Source organism: Crinia signifera, chromosome 3 (assembly GCF_055691185.1).
Source record: "Crinia signifera chromosome 3, ASM5569118v1, whole genome shotgun sequence".
In the NCBI taxonomy this organism is placed as follows: Eukaryota; Metazoa; Chordata; class Amphibia; order Anura; family Myobatrachidae; genus Crinia; species Crinia signifera.
The window spans coordinates 166957747-166977554 of NC_139219.1; the positions used below are offsets into that span (position 1 = coordinate 166957747).

The window sequence follows — 19808 nt, forward strand, 5'->3', positions numbered from 1 at the left end:
CGCCCCCCTGCTGGCAAATGTGTAAAGAAAAAAAAAATTATACTAAATAGCATTATAAAATTAGTTATTTTTTTTTTTACACTAAAAAAAATAATCCCTTTATTTTAAAAGAACACATTCCAGGTTACCTTAAAAAGATGTCAAATGCAAAATCATGGTGAAAATCATGCTGAAAGCAATAAGCCATCCTAGCATTGAATACACTGTCTGCGAATTCCAGTGAAAACCCCATTGAAATACACCAGAAAATTGCAGCGAGCGTAAAACGTAGAACTGGCCGGCATTCACTGGTCGCTTTCGGCGAATAGTGAACATTGAATAGGGTGAATCAGATTTTCAGTGAAAAAGATTCACCGCAAGGATTGAAAACAGCCCGATTCGCCGAAAAAAAACACGTGAATCCGGAGCAGTGAATACTGGCCATAGAGTTCCAGATACAAGGTCAAAATGTCAAATGTTGATTGCTCAGACTGACCACATTTTATGTTTGCACCAAAATGTCGGCATGCTGTTTTTATGTTCGGTTTATGTTTGGGCTATAATAAGCAAACAGAATTTCCACACGTTAAGTGACAACATTATGAACATGTTAATATTGTTGAAAATCGACATATTGTCGGTTGTCCTGTTGACAATCAGAGCCAGAAAGCATGCTGAATGTTAGCTTTTCATGCCAACATGTTCACGGTCGACAATTCAACTATATTTGTGTTTTGAATGTCAATGTAATGACTGGATATCATTTTGTCAAATTTGAAAGTAACACTATATTCATTTTCTTTTTAGATAATGCGTTGAATAATGAAAGTACACTAACCCACTCTTCTGTCATTGCGAAGAGCAAATTGTCACTAAAGACCTCCATCTTTCACAAAGATGCCGCTTCACTGGAACCACAGTCTTCTGCCAAAACAGCGTTCCAGATTCAGCAAACAAGTGCCCTTTCATCTCATGTGTTGAAAAAAGAGGGTTTAATAGAAGAGCTGTCTCAGTCGCCTATAGAAAAGGGAGCAGAACTTTCCGTCCATTCATTTACTAATGATAGCACTTATAGTATGAAATATCCACCTACTTTCAGCAGCTCCGCTCATTCAGAAATCCTACATAAAGAAGGAGTCATGAATGACATTGTCTCCATCTCCGCAAGTGACAAGAATGTCTATGAGGATGGAATCTCCTCAGTGAATAGACATCTGCAGTGCAGGAAATTCACCAGCATTAGAAAAGACAAGGATGCCACATTCCTGCACATGAGCCGGCATGGAAGTGAGGGTTCATTAGATAGGACTCAGCGAAACTTTACAGAGCTGAGTAAAGCTAAACAAACTGCAGACATAAGTGATAAATGTAATGTTCCTCCAAATAGCTTTGTTCACACAGCCTTAAATGAAAGTTGTGAAAGGACTCCATGTGTTGATGGTAGTAGAATCACAGTGCACCCTGTGGATACAGACCTTAGTGAAGGATGCCTTAATAAAATGAAGGTACGATATGAAGAATTTCAGGAACACAAAGCAGAAGTGACTAGTGTTAACCAGCAGGTGACCCATTACAAGTTCTTCCCCAGTGTTGTTCTTTCAAACTGTTTAAACCGACCACAGAAATCTGTGCCAGTAGCTTGCAAACTTCAACAGCCTAAAAAAACTTCAAGGTTAAAGCTTGCTAAAAAATTAAAGAGTATTGTGAATAAAGAGCATATAAATGTAGCTAGTGAAACGGAACATCAGGAGTGTCTAGGATGTGATCCAGGAAATGATCTTAATCAAGATTTACAGCTTCTGGCAAAACATGAGACTGCGGACTGCTCGGAATTCCAAGATACACTCAATGTAAATGACATGGACTTGGTAAAAGATAGCAGTTATGCCCCTGGTAATGCATGTAGCAAAAGTCCTCCTGATGTTGACAGGGTTCCATCCTGTGATATTGCGGTTATGATGGATGATGGTGCATTTCAAGGAAACACTTGTGAAATGAATACTTTTGAATGTCCTTTTGAGGACGGTAATGAAGATTCTGATCCATCCTCTGCACTTTATGGAAATAAGTATACTTTAAGGACAAAACGGAAAGTCAATTTTGAAATTGAGGATGGGGATGCAAACCTGGGTGCAAGTGAATCAAATGTTAATCTACCTCAACCTATTGAAGCCAATGAATCTGCGGTACAAAATCAGAAGTCCCGCAAGCGGAGAAAGGTCTCCAATAAGCTACCACCAGTAATTATAAAATATATCATTATCAATCGGTTTAAAGGCAGAAAAAACATGCAAGTAAAATTAGAAAGGCTAGACCCTACTGAACAACAAGTAAAGTTAACAGATAGCAAGCTTACATTTTATAATAAAATGGCACCATTAAAAGATTTCTGGCCTAAAGTTCCAGAATCCCCTGCAACCAAATACCCAATATACCCAGTAGCACCAAAGAAGACCAATAAAAGAAAAACAAAACTGAAATCTGCTAAGAAAAAGCCAGGGAGAATTCCAAAGACGGAGAGTGAACTGCCTAAGCGATCCCTACCTCTAAGGAGAAAAAAAACTTGTATTTTCCTTACGCCGCCCATGCCATCATATAGTGTTGAAACAGAAGATTGTGATACAGACTACAAGGATGTTATGTCAAAACTTGGCTTTCTGACTGAAAGAAGTCCAAGCCCAATTCATATGTCTCCTCCACGTTGCTGGTCACCAACAGATCCAAGAGCTGAAGAAATGATGTCTAGTCCTGTTGAGGATACTCCTCTTTTTAAAAATTATCCCATAAGTGTTGTTAAGAAAGAGCGTTCAGTTGGTACTAAAAAGAGACCACGGAAACCACAAAACAAAACTAGGAAAAAGTCAGCAGTAAGTCCTCCTTCTGCTGTTTCAAAGGAAGGAAACCAATTTAACCAACTTGAGGTAGGCAAAGATGGAAAAAGGAAAAAGGGGAAACCTAGACAGAAAAAAAGTGAAAAGGCTCCAAGGAAACACACAAAAATTAAAGCGCGTGATAAGATAGCAAATCTTGAAACTGCTGGATCACAACCATTGATTCAAGAACAGCCTGTGACTCCAACTGATGAAGGCACAAAGTCCGAATCCGCTAACCAGTCATCACCATTTTCTCTGTCTATTTTTTCTACTGGACATGTCCACTCTACCCAGCTCTCATCTGGTAGCACCCAGGAAGTCTCATCGGAAAGCACACTTTCTTTCACTGGCACGCCTACTCCTGTTAATGCTCAGAGCTCCACTGTTCTGAAAGAGTCTAATATTTCCTCTGTATCTCTGCCATTAAATTCAAGTGTAGAGCCATTTAAGATAAATACTATAAGAACGCCATTTCCAAATGTGTTTCAAACAAAGGAATTGAATGGAACTCAAACTATAGTCCCAAATCCATTTAGTCGCCCATCTCAGGTAATACAGAATGCACAGTTCACTTTGAATTGTACTCCATTCAGTCAAGAGGATGCCACAGAAGTGCAGAAAAGGCTTTTAGCCTCTGTTGGAAAGTTGCGGGACTCCCAAAGCATACCAGATTCTATGCCTTTTGAGAAGTTACAGTCCAACCTTTTACCGTGTACCATAAACAACCACCAGCAGATAACATTACAAGATAGAGCTAAGCAATGTGACTCAAGTTCATCTTCAGAAGGTCACTTGCCTAGAAGTTCTCTGGTAACATCTTTGAAAAGTCCCATCAAAATGGCATCTTGGGAGCAGAAAGAATTGTTTGATGGAACACAGTTTACTCAGAGGCTGAATCAAAACTGTTTACCTGATATATTTTCCTGCACAAAAACACTCCATAACTCTATGAAAACAGGTGCTTCACATGGCGTCATTGAAGCACAGTGTGGAATAGCTGTTCTGAAGGAATTGTTGCACAAAAAACAACAGAATGTAAAAGCAGAGGAATCAAATTCTAATGTTCAAAACGGTCAGTCTCCTCCGACTGAACAAAAGTGTACCAGTAAAAAATCCCGGTGTGCAAATCCCAACAAAAAACCTAGGGCTCCTCGGAGCACAAAACCGAAAGCTGCCAAGAATTTGAAACTCGACTTAGTTAAACAGAGTGATCGCCCACTTAAAGGCCCGGATGGGAGCGCTGGTATTTTTGCTGACCCTGGTTTTGAAAGTTGCTACTCACTTGAAGACAGTTTATCTCCTGAACAGAACTACAACTTTGATATCAATTCTGTAGGGCAAACTGGTCTTTGCAGCCTATACACTGGTAGCCAGTTTATTCCAGCAGATAAAAATTTGCCTCAAAAATTTCTGAGCGATCCCTTCCCTGGAAACACTATAGAACATGAGCTTGTAAAACAAGAAAGCCAGCAAGCTGAGCAGAACAACATCCTTACTTTGGATCAGCAAATACAAAGACCTAGCTCTCTCAGCCCAGATTTATTTGAAAAATCATCTGTTGATATTACACAAAGCCCTATCCTTAAGCAATGGAAAAATGGTTTACTTACTCAAAATTTTCAGCATTCACCCTTGATAGATGGAGCTTTTTCTCAACATACAGAAGACCTTAAAAATAGCAACTGTAGACCATATAGCCAAGGTTTTCTGAAAGAGGCCTCATTTAATGCAGCTCAGTCTGAATGGGTTCATACACAAATAAATAGTGAGACTAAAGGCACAATGTTTGAGATTAGCCATCAACCAAACTCTTTTACCGGACTTGCATCTTCTCCTGAAACAGATTTTATGGAAGGAGACTTAGAACTATATATTTCAAGGCACAATGGTGGACTAACTCCAACTCCTGACAGTTCACCAAGATCTATGAGTTCGCCCTCTCAGTCCAAGAACGGGACTGCCACACCACGACCAGTTCACATTTTAAAACCTTTAATGTCCCCACCAAGCCGTGAAGAAATTATGGCAACTCTCTTGGACCATGACCTAATGGAAACCATTTATCAAGAACCATTCTTCAGCAACCCTTCAGATGCTCCAGAAAAGCCAAGGTGAGATTCAATATATTTAAAAATTTCAATGAAGTAAATTTTAATCCATTCATAATCAAGTGGGTAGGTTCTCTAATTGATGATCCAGTAATTATTTAATAGTATTTTATATCTCGTGGCTATGTGTTATTACACAATCTAGAGGGGTTTGAAGTTTTTCCCCTTATGATGCGAGCCGCTGGTCAGGGAATATTCTTTGCTTAATACCAGCTTGGTGCATAATTACACCTAGTTATGCACCTACATGCAAAATTGAGACTTTGTCATGCAGAAGGAAATTTTACAAATGAGAGAGATTGGAGAGTTGTGCATTTAGTGATCTCTTGGTGCGCCTCTGTTTCTATTCCCTGTTTGACACCGGTAAATGCTTGTATGTATACCATATGAAACTGTATGTCACTTTGGTGGCTATCATTGGTACTGTCACTATCCCAATGCCAGTTAAGAAGTAGTTGTGAGCATCTTTTTAAATTTGGCACCACATTGTCAAATGGACCAGAAGCCAATTGGGCTTCAAGTCCGCAAGATGCGATTGGCTTGTAGCCAGTTCCAAAATGTCAAAACGATGCTGAAGAGGATTCTTTGAGGGGAAAGTAGGTGTGTAATGATGTAAGGAGATTAGTTCTGTTCTGTGAGAGGTGCTATGAAGAGAGAGGGTTGCTTGTTAAAAGTGAGGAGTGCTATGAGGGTAGGGTCTCTTTTAGGGGTGCTGTATTGTGAAGGATGGTAATGCTATAATGGGTGAGGATTGCAGTAATGGGAGCAGAGAGGGGTGCAATGAGGGTGGGAGTGCTTTGCTGTAATGGTTGAGGGGTGCTATAAGGGGCGAGGGAAGCAGAGAGGGTGGGAGTGCTTTGCTGAGGGGATATGTGCTGTGAAGAGAGCAGAGAGAAGTGTTCTGCTTTAATGGGTGAAATGTGCTTTATTGGACTGAAATACATGTTGTGATGGGGGAGGGTACTGTGCTGTATTGAATAAAGGGAGCTGAGGGTGGTGCTATGATGGGTGAGGGTGGTTTGCTGTGAAGAGAGGGTGCTGTACTGGGAAAAGAGCAGAGAAGGACCTCTCTAATACCTCTCTTCATATTGCAAATGCCGAGTCGTAGGGGTAGTAGGAAAGAAGAACAAGCTGTCCACAGAAGCCCCTGCAGAAGAGACAAAAGGAGGAGGACAACTAAACTAACCTCCCCATTGCAGCCTCTCCCAGTGCCATTGTAGGCAGCTTGGGACATCTTCACTTATTCAACCCTCCCTAGACCACCAGGGTTGTCAATCACTAGGCCCGTGGGTGCAGTCAGGCCTCATGCCCGTGGTACATGGGCAGGGAGCCCAGTGCCCCTGGACATTAGGCCAAGGTCAATGGGTCATTATTTGAGGGGGGTAGGATGGAGATATCTATGGGATTCATGATTAGAGCCTCACTAAGTAGCCCCCCTGATATTTCCATAGCTCCACTCCAAAATATCAACTTTGTGTCCAGTGTTACAAATGGAATTTACAGCACCTGTGTAACGGGGTGGGGCCTCGTTTCCTTAGGTAGTACCCACAACTCTGCTATAGATGCTAGTTTCTTCAATGTGCTAGTAAGACCATTGGAAAACGTCTGTGCCATCACATATTTTACACCAGTGGTTCTTAACCTAGGTCCTCCAGTACCACCAACAGTGCACGTTTTCCAGGTTTCCACCTGTGCATCTGCTGGATGATCTGGAAAACATGCACAGTTGGGGGAGTACTTGAGGACCGAGGTATAGAACACCTGCTTTACACCACAGGTTCTCAAAGTTGGTCCTCAGGACCCCACACAGTGCATGTTTTGCAGGACTCCTCACAGAATCTCAAGTGAAAAAATTAGCTCCACCTGTGAATCATTTTAAAATGTGTCAGTGAGTAATGAGTGCTCCTGTTGGGTGACATGTAAAACATGTGTGGGATCCTGAGAACCCAGTTTGAGAACCACTGCTTTACATTTTCTTATAGCAAATGACCTTCATTGTGCTTTTAATTCTGCCATCTGTCTTCACCCTTGTATAATGCTACAGTGCCTCCTAGTGTTCAACTATATTTCACTGGGGGAAAAAAGTGTAACAACATTTCCCTTGAAATCGTTCATGTCTTTCTATCCGTAGTAATAGATGCAGGAAAAAAATTAAATCAAAGTTTATTTTGCTCTGAAATTAATGGTTTTAGAACGAATGCCTGAACTGGAAGGCAATATGAACACTTGGTTCTGGAAGCAGAAACACTTAGTTCTGGAAGCAGAAACCATGGACAAGCAGAAGGATCTCAGCAACTTGGGCCATTTGTGATGGCTAGCAAACTGGATCAGTTTATCTAAAAAAAGGCAGGTCTTTTGGGGTGTTTCAGGTGTATAGTGGTTTGTACCTAACAAAAGTGGTCCAAGGGAGGACAGCCATTGAGTTACTCACAGTGGTATGGGTACTCAAGGCTCATTGATGTTTCTGGAAGCAAAGGCTAGGATGTCTGATCCGAACCCACCCAGAGCTGCTTGCTGTAGATCAGATTGGTGAAAAAGTTAATATTGGCTATATTAAAAACATCTCATACAAACAATGCATCGCTGCTGACTAGTGCCTTTGCTGACGCCTGTTAAACACTTGAAGAACCTCCAATAGGCAGATGAGCATCTAAACTGGGACAATTGACCAGTGGTGGCCTGGTTCGGCAATTTATGTTTTTGTTTTTATATCATGTAGATGGATGGGTGCATGTGCATTGTTTACCTAAGAAAGATATGGCACCAAAATGCACTATGGGAGAGAGACCGTATGGGGCTCTGGGAAACCTAGGATCCATGGATTCATGTGGATGTTACTTAAGTTTAACCTATATCGGATTGTCTTGTGGGCCAGTAGCCATTGTTACAGACAAAATAAACCCCCTTAAGGCATCTGTATTCCTTGATAGCAATGACCTCTTTCAACCAAATAATGCTTCCTACCACACTGCAGAAACTGTTCATGAATGGTTTGCGGAACGTGAGTTCAAAGTGTTGATTTGGCCTCCAAATTCCCCAGAAAATACGCATCTGTGGTATGCGCTGGTAAACAAGTGTGAGCCATGGAGGCCCAACCTCACAATTTACAAGTCTTAAAGAATCTACTGCTAATGTCTTGGTGGAGTCAAAGCTAGGTGGGCCTACACAATATTAGGCCGTTTGTTATAATGTTGGGGTTGGCCTCTGTGTGTGTGTGTGTGTGTGTGTGTGTGTGTGTGTACAGATGCTTTTTATCACATGTAGCCTCAATATGTCATACAGCACAAGATGCCTGACGTGAGTTAGACACTAGGTTTGTGCAGCTCTGCTAACATTGGGTGTATTTTTTAGCCTAAAATGTATCTTCAAGGAAGGAAATGCAGCTAATAGGTATTAGGAGACTGTGCTGATTATTTTGATATGACACTTGTGTATTGTATAAAGATAATCCCCAAGAACAGGCAGCAATGGATGACTGTAATGAAGAAAAACTTCCATATTTTCTTCATCGCAGTTATCTGTCTCCTGAGTGACACCTGTTTGGAGCCTCAGCTCTCTTTTGGGGAGCACAATGCGTGCTCTGTCTATCCCTTGCTTCTTGTATTTCCCGTGTAGCGATTGTGGCAACATAACATCAGGGCCGTCTTAACAACCTTGTGGGCCTTAGGCAAAACAATACACTGGGGCCCCTACTTAAGTAAAAAAAAAAAATCATAATTTCCCACATTCTCTCCACCTGCTATCAGCTATCCAGCAATTAGCATTAGCTTACAGCCATTCACTGTTTGGCTGCAGGCCGGTAGAGGATGTTTCCTGGCAGTTCTGATTTTGTGTAATTCATAATCAAACAGCCGGTCAGCAATCTCTCTACTAGCCTCACAAGAAACTCCGGAGGCACGAGCAAACCTCTGCTCAAAGGCCCCTAGAATTGGAATGGCCCTGCATAACAAGTACACATGATCAGCAAATCTCCTCTCCTATTGCTGTGAATGTTCAATTTGTGTACAGGCTATACAGACACCTTTCTGGATGAGTATCTGTTAACGTTTGCTGAAAATATCTGGCTCAGATCCTAGCTAAACACACATTTTAAGACTGGAAATACTTATAGACCATAATTGGTACTTGTGTAATATCTGGGCGCCCGATTTTTTCATTGTATTGTATCGCATCGCACTACTTAAGGCATGCAATGCAATGTGATTTTTCATTGTAAAGACCAGATTTTTCATTGTATAGTCACCCATGGGTGATTTCATACCCCCACTATCCAACTACGCACGGAGTTGATTTTATATAGTGTGGCGAGCCACCGAGCCCGAAGCGTGGCGAGCGGACGCAGAATGCATGTAAAGTAATCAGTGTCCCCTCGCTGCGCTCGCCACACTTTGGGCTCGGTGACTCGCTGCGCTCGCCACACTATATAAAATCAACTCCATGCAGAGCTGGATAGTGGGAGGTATGAAATCACCCATGGCTGACTATACAATTAAAAATTGGGTCTTTACAATGAAAAATCGCATTGCATTGCATGCCTTAAGTAGTGGCATGCAATGAAAAAAATCGGGAGCCCAGATAATACACAAATACCCAGTAATTTATAAAATAAACTATTTCTTAGCACACTAAAAATGCACTGTAATGATTTAGACCAGCACTTCTCAAACTGTGGGTCATGACCCCAAAGTGGGTCCTGACCTGCTCAGAATGGGGTCGCGACCCCCTGTTGCCGACCATCAGGCTGATTAATTTTCTAATCTCAGTCAGTGATTCAAGGAGTCTGAAAATCTGTTGAATTGTCTGTTATGTCAGACTCCTCCCATCACTGTGTGCCTCCACAATGCTGCCATGTATGTGCTGTCTGCTGCCTACACATGTGATGTGATGACCTTCTGCAGTAACTTGCTGGGGTCCTACAATTATTTTTATTGTCCGATGGGGTCCCAGAGCAAAATAGTTTGAGGACCCCTGATTTAGACCTATTTAATTCAACACCATTAATATCTTCTTTTTTCTAATACCTTCTATGACCATATATATTGTGTTGTTGTTTTTTTTATGCTGGGTCCTCAAGTCTCTCTTAATTTTGTTACCTTTTTCTTTGCACAGAGAGGTCGGAGGAAGAGTTCTTACAGTGGAAACAAAACTTGCACATAATCTTCCTGAGTTTGAAGGGGATTTTTTAATGGAAGGACTGAGGCTATGGAAAACGGCTTTTTCAGCAATGACGCAAAACCCAAGGCCAGTATCTCCCACTCGAATGACCAGACTGGTCATGGAACAGGATAAAAATCAGCTGAATCCTGATGATGATAAAAAGGTGGTAATCATGCCCTGTAGAAGTGCACCTGCTCCTCAGAGAGTCCAACTATGGCTTCAAGCCAAAGAGTTTTATGAGTCCTCTAAGACATCAGGAAAATGTCCATTAATTGAAGAGCCAAATAATGGCAAGAATATCAAGATCACTACTGTGCCTAGTGGTTGCAACAGCTTGCCTCCAAAGGAAATACAGATTTTATTGGCACAGCCCGCAAGTGTAGAAGATCAACCAACTAATAAAAATAATGTAATGATCCATATAGCCAGCTCACCCCCATCTCTCCACCTTTCGGACTGCGTAGAGGTAGAAGGGGGAGTTGACGCATTGCCTGGTGAAGCTGAAATGGAATTGAGTTATAGGACTAATGAAAATGAATTATCTGATAACTGTATTTCTCCAGAATCCCCAGTTTTGACGCCGTGGCAGAATCCTGCACCTCTGAATGATAATTTATCACCGGCTGAAGCAGGCATGGCCGAGGACAGTAAGCAGAATGTGAAAAATAACCTTCGAGAGTTATCAACACCTTCTCCTCCATTTAAACAGAAGAGACACAAATCCAAACATGTGTGCCTACATAGTACACCTGTTGTGGAAAGCAGGACTGAAGTATCTCCGGATATGACACGGCTTTCTCCTTTACTTTCAGGTATGTCACTGTGTATGGTAGAGGGTCACCTGGCAATGTTATGCTCACTAGGACGACACCAAGACTTTTAAGCCTGTAATGAGCTTTTGAAACATGTGAACACTAGAAGAATGTTGGATGTGTCCATCCAGTTTAATTGTATTAATATGTGAACATAGATATGTTTGTATGGGTGTGGATGAAAAGGACTACAGTATCTAGGTCCATACCAAAAGGTTGACATTGACAAAAGGTCAATACATGAAAAGGTCAACGTGTTTGTAATTTTTTCATGTCAGCGTTGACACCTGACCTTCAATTAGTGTAGAGCGGATTGTCATGCTTTGGCATCGTGCCTTGCTCTGCACCCTTGCCACACTATCAACTGGATATCATTTATATATATATATATACATATCTCTGTGTACACACACAATTTATACTGTATATTGGGCCTAATTCAGACCTGATCACAGGACATATTTGTTCTCATAATGGGCAAAACCGTGGGCTGCAGGTGGGGCATATGCAGCATGTGCAGGTAGAGTTACATTTGGGTGAGTTATTTTGTTCTGTGCAGGGTAAATACTGGCTGCTTTATTTTTACACTGCAATTTAGATTTCAGTTTCAACACGCCCCACTCAAATCCAACTCATGCACATTTTCCGCACCTGAAGTGCACATGGTTTTGCCCATTTTGAGAATAAATTTGTCCTGCGCTCCGGTCTGAATTAGACCGATTGTACACACATGACTTTGCCCAGTGTGCCTCTACCCTGTGAATTTTTGCGATATGATAGCTTGGACACTCTGTCTCCTGATTAACAAATGTGCAGATTCCTGCAGAGATCAAGCATGAAGTAAAATGTTTGGCTAGTTTTCAAAGTGGGTCGCAAGCCAAATCTAATTTGGCTGCATTCATTAACAGTGGGAGTCGGAAAGAAGGGTTACTATTTTTCTACATGCCATTGTAGTAGATTAAAAAAAAATGCTGCATAATAATACTGTGCAACATTAACACTAGGGTGCTGGGACTCAAAATAGTTTGAGAACCTTTTTCAAAGGAAGCCGCATTAGTAGCAACCACATCTGAATGACCACCTTTGTCACCTCTAGATTTATCTATGTGGTACACCCCAAGGTGCCACGTTACCCAGTTCTGGAACCACTGCATTACCAATTTGCTATAAATGTGAAGTTTACATTGAACAAATGCTATATCCGTTCAGTTGTTTTTACCTAAATCATCTTATTTTGGTCTAGAAACACGATTACAGAAGATGAGTCAGAGAAGAGGAGCAAACCCTGATAAACTGCGCAGAGTACTTCTGACGTCTCAGATGAAGGTAATTGCTGGTCATACATAGCCGGTTTGAAGCACCAGAACACCCGGATATTAAAGCAGATAGTTTTGTCTTATGCTTTAGAATGCATATTGTCACGTTCTGATTATAGCCCATTCAGGATAATTATATAAATACTATGTCAATATCAGGATCTATCATCATATCTGAACTGACTTTAGCCAAACTATTTCTAGAAATTTTTCCAATGCAAAGGCCCCCATACACCTATACAACTTCGCTGAGGGGAGAAGTTGCATTCGCTCTCCTTTGAACTGCCTGGTAGTTACATGGTTTGGCACATCTACACTAAACTATGTGGTTCTTTCCCGGTGGGCACAGTGTGCTAACATACTCACTGCATTGCACCCATGTGATGGGGTAGATGTAGCTAACCAACAAGAGAGCGAAAGTGGAGAAGTTTCCCATAACAACCAACCGGCTTCTGCCATTGCATAGACTGTTGAGCAGATGTATTAAGCCTGGAGAAGTGAAACAGTGGCACCAGTCAATTGGTTCATAACTGTCAAATTACAGACTGAAAAATAGCAATTAGGGGCTGGTTGGCTGGTGCTTTATCACCTTCAGCTTGAGCACCACTTTATCACTTCACCAGGCTTAATACATCTTCCCCCCGTGTTGGATAAATGGTCATTAGAAGCTGGTTCTCATAGGCTACTTCTCCCAATTTTAGATTCCTTCTGAGCCTCAGGGATGTTGGTAGACTTTTCACAAAATAATAGAGATCAGATCTATTTCTGGGAGTTTCTCTGACATTCCGGTAGCGTTGGCAAGTATTATACCCCTTTTACACCGCCGAAAAATCCGGGTCAGCGGCGGGTCAGACCCGGATCTTCGGCGGTGTAAATGGGGTGTATCCGAATCCCTTTACATGGGTCCTCTACCCAGGTCCTGACCTGGGTAGAATCCGCTTAGGACCCGTGTAAACGCCGGTATAAATGCTGCGCTGCGGGTCCGGAGTCTCCCGACACCGGCAGCTCTATATACAGGAAGTCGGCGGCAGCGGGGAGCTAATTTGGCTGCACACTTCACAGGAAGTCAGCCGCGGCGGGGAGACAAAAGCGCGTCGCACACAGTACTCGCTTTTCGGGAGGCAGCGCACACTGGCGTTCTACTGTCAGGTGCCCCGCCGGCCATGCTTCCAGACGGTGCCCATACTCTGCTAAAGTGGCAGCGCACACTAGCATCCTACAGGCGCTCCGCCGGCCACGCTTCAAGGTCTGCTATTGGCTGCTGAACTGGACTCCCCCGTGCAGGTCATTACTGTCTCCTATGCACCCTGCTTGCTGCAGCAGGTGGAGGGGGTAGATGAAAAATGCTGCATGGGGAGGGGAGGCAAAGGGGAATTTTGTATATAGTCTTGCACTACTGAGAAGGTGACACAGCATGAGGTGCTGTGTCAAGCTCTCCATAGATGTATAAAACATCAAAGCGTTGAAAACACAAAGAAAATCAGGATCACACACATGTGCTCTCTCTGCCATCATTGCTGCAATGCTGAGAGCTGGCCTCACCTGTCCCTTTTGTTAACTTTTGTGACCTCATCTTTATCAGACCTTAAATGGCCATTTTTAATGACATCCACAAGGAAAGGCAGGGCTGACCCAGGTCCAGTGTAAACGGTGCAGACCCAGGTCCGACCTAGGTCGAAGTGCTGTGTAAATGTGGTATAAGTTACATTTTTGTTCATTATTTAGGCAAGCAAGGAAGATGTAGAAAAGGGATGCACTCATTGGGTTAACGGTCAGTTCTTCTATCTAAATATTTATATAATCAGAATTTGTAGTTGCCCATGGACAGAACACTGGTTTCTGTACTGTGTCCAAAACGAGAGCAGCTTTGTGTTAAATAGCAGTATTAATGTAGGGTTTACACTACAACACACTTTAACTTATGTATATTACTTTACTCCTTATTCCTCTGTATGTTGGCTTTCCTTCCAGCCCAGGAAATGTATTCAAACCATTGACCTTATGGTTGAATGCCCCAGTATCACTCCTCTGAAAGGACACTAGACATCTGCTTGAATCTTTTTGTTACTATTTAAGATGATTGGATTGGTCTACTGCACAGGTTCTCAAACTCTGTCCTCAGGACCCCACACAGTGCGTGATTTGCAGGTCTTTTCACAAATAGTGAAATAATAACTTCCACCTGTGGAGCTTTTATAATGTGTCAACGAGTAATGAATGCACCTGCAGGGTCACCTGGAAAACGTGAACTGTGAGGGGTCATGAGGACCGAGTTTGAGAACCCCTGGTCTAACTGATATTCTGATTTTGAGTTTTCTCTTTATTTTCTGTCATTCCTTCCTATTTTTCCCAGAATCAATTTGCTGCTATGGCGCATGTAAAAAAAGAAACTTCTCAGATTGAGGGCCCTTCTCTCAATAACTCCTATGGTTTTAAAGTCACTGCCCAAAATCTACAAGATGCAAAGGCCTTGCATGAGGTAATGTGTTGGGGATATTCAAAATTATGCAAATTACATTTATCGAAATATACAGACATAAGCTGAAATAAAGAAAATGTATGCTGCATTTTAACAAATGAAAGCTTTACTGACACTGACATGACTGAACCAACATTACACACAACAGCTAAAACATTCTGGGGACTAATATTAAGTGTTCGTATTAAATGTGGGTCATGCAGTACTCGGGGTATTTGACTTACATACTCAATAGAAAACAATGTTTAGGGATGGATAGTGTGTAAAATTAATTCCATCTGGGCAACTAACTGGCTTGCTCTGTAGTGGCAAACCAGATGGCCATACACTTGCTATAAAACCTTTTTTAGACCAGTTTGATCAATGTACTTTTTTTTTAACTTTGCACAATAACTAGTGCTGCTTTTTGAAGTACTGCACAAATCAGAAAATGCTCATTTGGCAACTCCAGTGTGTGATGATTGTGGACTAAGCACGCTCTTTGTACTGTTGTAAAGGGGCCTACGCATGTAGAGATTTGCATTGCTCAGAATGCTTCAGCATGATTGCTCAGCACACACTGATGTGTCGGTGCTGTGTGCCGAGCGATCTGTAAACGACAGTGTTCTCCGGTGAGAACACTGGCCCTATTATCCAGCATGCTGGATATTAATCGCCAGGCTATAGTGACCTGCGGCGTCACGCATCGCTATTGCGATCGCTTAGAAAATGCCTGCATATCGCTAGGTGTGTTGGCCCCATGAGGAAGTGCTATCTTGTTTCTCATTGCATATTGAATGCATGCTATTTGAAATTGCTATGTATGTATACTGATGTGTGTCTTTTTTTTTCTTATTATTTTGATATAAAAACAAATGTGGGAGCTTTTTCAAAGCTTATTGTTGGGAGAGTTACAGTATCAGCTTCTGCCCTTTTACAGGCTGTGTTTAAAAAAAAATGACAGGAGGGGATTTGGTGGGTACTTTATCTGTCTCCAGCATGTGATAAATCTATCATATCACTACATTTTATCAAATGGTAGATAGGTTGGAAGCAGGACCCTTGGTTCCAGTGCTGCATGAGAATCATTTAACTTCGTTACTAATCTTTAAGTCCAGATGTCAAAAGATGGCCATACAAGTGACCTAAAATTACTGAGGTGCAGGAGATGCCCCAGATACATCTTGTGTCTTTAGCACAAACATAAAGTTTTAACTTAATTGTGAACAAAACAGTAAAGGGAAAAAGAAAACTATAAATTACAACACTTGAATACTAAAGGAGGGGATTTCCACAGGGGTTCGATTAAATATACTTACCAACTTCCTGCCCCCTCCACACCCCCTAACCATAACCTCCCTCCCTGCAGCCTAACCCCCCCCCCCCCCCAGTGCCTAACCCTCATACCCCAGCCACCTAATTCTAACCTTCGCCACAGTCTAACCCTAATTCCCTCCCACCCCAGTGCCTAAATCTAACACCCCCACCCAGTCTAATGCAAACTCTCCCCGCATACTTTCAGGATGCCAGCAGTCTGGATTCCAATGTCAGCAGGCAATACCAACTTGCATTGTAGAGCCAGTGGATGGGGGAGTGCATTTAACATCATAAAGTTTATGGGATAAAACATATGCAGGGTACATTTATGTGGACGCTGCTGATGACCCTTTTCGACCAGTTTTTGTGCTGTATACATTCCTACATAAATAGCTGTCATTGTTTAAGTAAAGGGTATAATTTATAGTGGCAGTGCACCAGCACATCATATCTTACGATAACAACAAGCATGCTATTATAGGTGTTTTTGTTTTTTTTGCTCCAGGTTCAGCACCTGACCCTCATGTGTATGGAGTTGCATGCACGAACTCGGCGAGACTTGGAGCCAGATCCTGAATTTGATCCCATCTGTGCTCTGTTTTACTGCCTGTCCTCAGACTTCCCGCTGCCTTACAGTGACCAAACAAAAATTACTGGTGCCATTGTGATCAGTCAAGAAGCTACTGCTGATGAAGGTAACCACTTGCCAATTTATTGGTTCTTTACCATAATTATGTGTCTAGTAAACCATTCTGGTCACTGGTAGATGCCTTGCTTTTGAATGGTTTGAGCGCCCATTTAACCATGTTTTGGAATAAGTTATAATATTTGTACTTGCGGTTTGATATACATTTATTCATTTTTCCAGATAGCAGAATATCATTACTGACCAGATCTGGTGTCACAGGCTTCCAAACTACATATGCTGCTGATGAAAAGGAACTGTTTGAAAAGCTACTAAACCTGATCAGCAGGTATGCCCAATGGCCGTGCCTACCTGATTGTATGAAAACTCTATATAGAGTACTGTTGTTTCTGACAGTTTCTTCATCGTGTTGTTATACTGCACATGTAACAGCAAAGATAAGTCACTTGTGTGTGGCATATACTGTAGAGTTTGGCTGGTACAATCCCAAAGAAACATGTGCCACCTTGATGTAGAAACTATAGTCCAACTTTAAGTGGGGCTGCCAATGTCTTCCCTTATTCTTGGTTCTACTATTTTAAATGATACACGTCTCAATATATTGTTTATAGCTGCATTATACATTTTATTTTATTGACCAGTAATGTTTAATGGCCATTTCTGTAAATCCTCTAGGTCTAGTGATAGTGATATGTTTAGCAATTTTGAAAGAACACCTTTGGGCGGCATTACTGTGTATATTTCCTTTTTCTATTTATCTAGGTATGATCCTGATATTCTGCTGGGATATGAAGTCCAAATGCACTCCTGGGGTTATCTCTTACAGAGAGCATCTGCCCTGAATGTTGATCTTTGCCAGCAAATGTCTAGAATTCCTGGTGTGTGTTTGTCTACTCTATAGAGCATATATTTGTCTGTATAATATATCATATTTTCAGGTGTGTGTGTATATTATTTTGCACACACTTATATATTAAATTTTTGAAATTTTTTGAGTTTTATATACTTTCTTTTTTTTAAGTTGAGTATACAAAGTGAAACAAACTTCAGCTTTATTTAAAATGAGATTAGAGTGTAAAAGAAAAAACCTCAATGTAAAATTGTATTCATTTTGGTTTGTTTACTTCTTACATGTCCTATTGTGGTTTTTTTTTTATATTCAGAGGATAAAAAAGACAACCGATTCACTGCTGACAAAGATGAATATGGTGCAGACACAATGAGTGAGATAAATATAGTTGGTCGGATTGTCTTAAACGTTTGGAGGATGATGAGAACCGAGGTACTGGCCAATGTCAATGTTCAATAACCATCTTCATAGTTACTAGACATGTATGATTTGAAATACATAAGTTGGGGTACACCAATAATGCTCCTTTATGTAGTTGTATTTTGCCAGATCTAAAAGATCTGTTACAGTTGCCTGATTATCCCAACCTATTTGTTATGTGCGTTACAGTGACAATTTGTTATACCCCCTTTTCCAAAAAACCTGGGTGTGATTTGGGTAGTTGAACACAGCTTCAAGCTGTATTTCAGTGGCTGAAACACTGTTCATACCACAGGATGGAGCCCTTTTTGTGGTTGGTTTTCCCTCTGCCAGCGCCTGGCGATGACATCATCCCAAGAACTTGTGTGCCAGATATCCCTATGGTCTAAAGGTGCCCATACACAGTGCGATGCACGCTCATGCGGGCATCTCATCGCACAGCACAAAAAGTTTGTGCTGCACATACTTTTACTACTGCCCTTTGATCGCATTGCACGCAAATCGCATGCATTGCGATGCGATCCAGCCCATAATTGGTGCGATCATCGCACCATGTATGGGCACCTTTGGTGTGACCTGTATTGTGCATTTGCAAAGCACCATTATTTCATATTAGGAAAACAGGATATATGCACAAAACATACAATGTAGAAAAAGTTAGTGCAGACTTGCTAATGAGAGGGGTTTACAATGTAATTGGAAGAGGACTTCATAAACCTTGAATGTAAAGGTAGGTGTAACCTTTATTAAAAAATTTTGTTTTGGCCTACATGGCTACTCTATGGACTTGTTCTGGAAATCCAGAAAGGATAGTAAACTACCATGTAAAAGACAAGGCAGCGTAATTTGTGGCTTGTAGTCCCACTACGCATCAAGTCAGTCAGCTCCTCGTTAGGGAAAGGTTTGGGGTGCAGGAGAGTAACCTACTTGTCTGGGATGGCTGACTGAAATGCAGGAGACTCCCAGACCTTTTGGGAGTAGGCTGGTATGATTTTACAAGAACATTTTAAAGAATTGGAGGCTTTGGGAATGGGAGCAAGTCACCGGTAGATCTAACAGGGTGAGGTGGAAACTGTTTAAAAGTGACCAGACCATATATCATTTTTGGTGATGTGGAACAACATTTGTATTTCTTTTTAGAATAACACTTTGACATGTTCATTTTCCCAGGTGGCACTGACTAATTACACCTTTGAAAATGTGGCCTTTCATATACTACACCAGAGGTTCCCTCTGTTTACTTCTCGAACTTTATCCGATTGGTTTGATAACAAGTGTGATATTTACAGGTAATGATGAAGTGTGTGTGAATATATTATATTTATATTATGCATGTGTGTACAAATCTTAGCTCCCAGATTTCTGTGATAAATCCTTGAAGTAATACTTTACAATCACATCATATTGTCCTGTGCCTCCCAGTACTACCTTCCCATCCTGCTCACTTCACTCACTTCAGGTAGTGGGATGTGAGTCCTGGGGATTGCCCAAAAAGTTGTGAGTCTCCCTTACCCTCCAGGAGGCTAAGTATACTGTGGTGACATAAAAAATGGCCCTGGTGCTCCTTCGCATCAGTGATATTTTGTTAGTTATTTCTTAGAGGCCTGACATTAATCACTATGCACAACTTTTTTTTCTTTCATTACAAAATTATGTAATGTTTTTGTGGAGCTGGAGGTTAAGTAATGTTTTACTGAAATCACAGACCAGTGTAATAGATTTGTGGGGCACTGGGTGACATTTAGGGGTAAATTAAATTAGGGACAGCAAAATTTGCCCCATCAATGCCCAATCTCGCAAGGAACTTGCTTATTTTTGCGCATAAATAAGCATGTCCGGACAGGTACCAGGGGACACTCAGTGGTGAATTAC

At 41.5% G+C, this 19808-nt stretch overlaps 1 protein-coding gene across 1 annotated transcript in view; it reads left to right on the forward strand.

The window, feature by feature from the left end:
- REV3L (REV3 like, DNA directed polymerase zeta catalytic subunit) overlaps positions 1-19808 on the forward strand; it is a 182452-nt gene that overhangs the window by 119247 nt on the left and 43397 nt on the right. The window contains exons 13-21 of the mRNA XM_083176894.1: positions 787-4963; positions 10070-10929; positions 12173-12255; positions 14599-14724; positions 16526-16715; positions 16889-16994; positions 17429-17544; positions 17830-17948; positions 19107-19225. Coding sequence (XP_083033020.1) covers positions 787-4963; positions 10070-10929; positions 12173-12255; positions 14599-14724; positions 16526-16715; positions 16889-16994; positions 17429-17544; positions 17830-17948; positions 19107-19225 — 5896 coding nt within the window. The remainder of the gene's footprint in view (positions 1-786; positions 4964-10069; positions 10930-12172; positions 12256-14598; positions 14725-16525; positions 16716-16888; positions 16995-17428; positions 17545-17829; positions 17949-19106; positions 19226-19808) is intronic.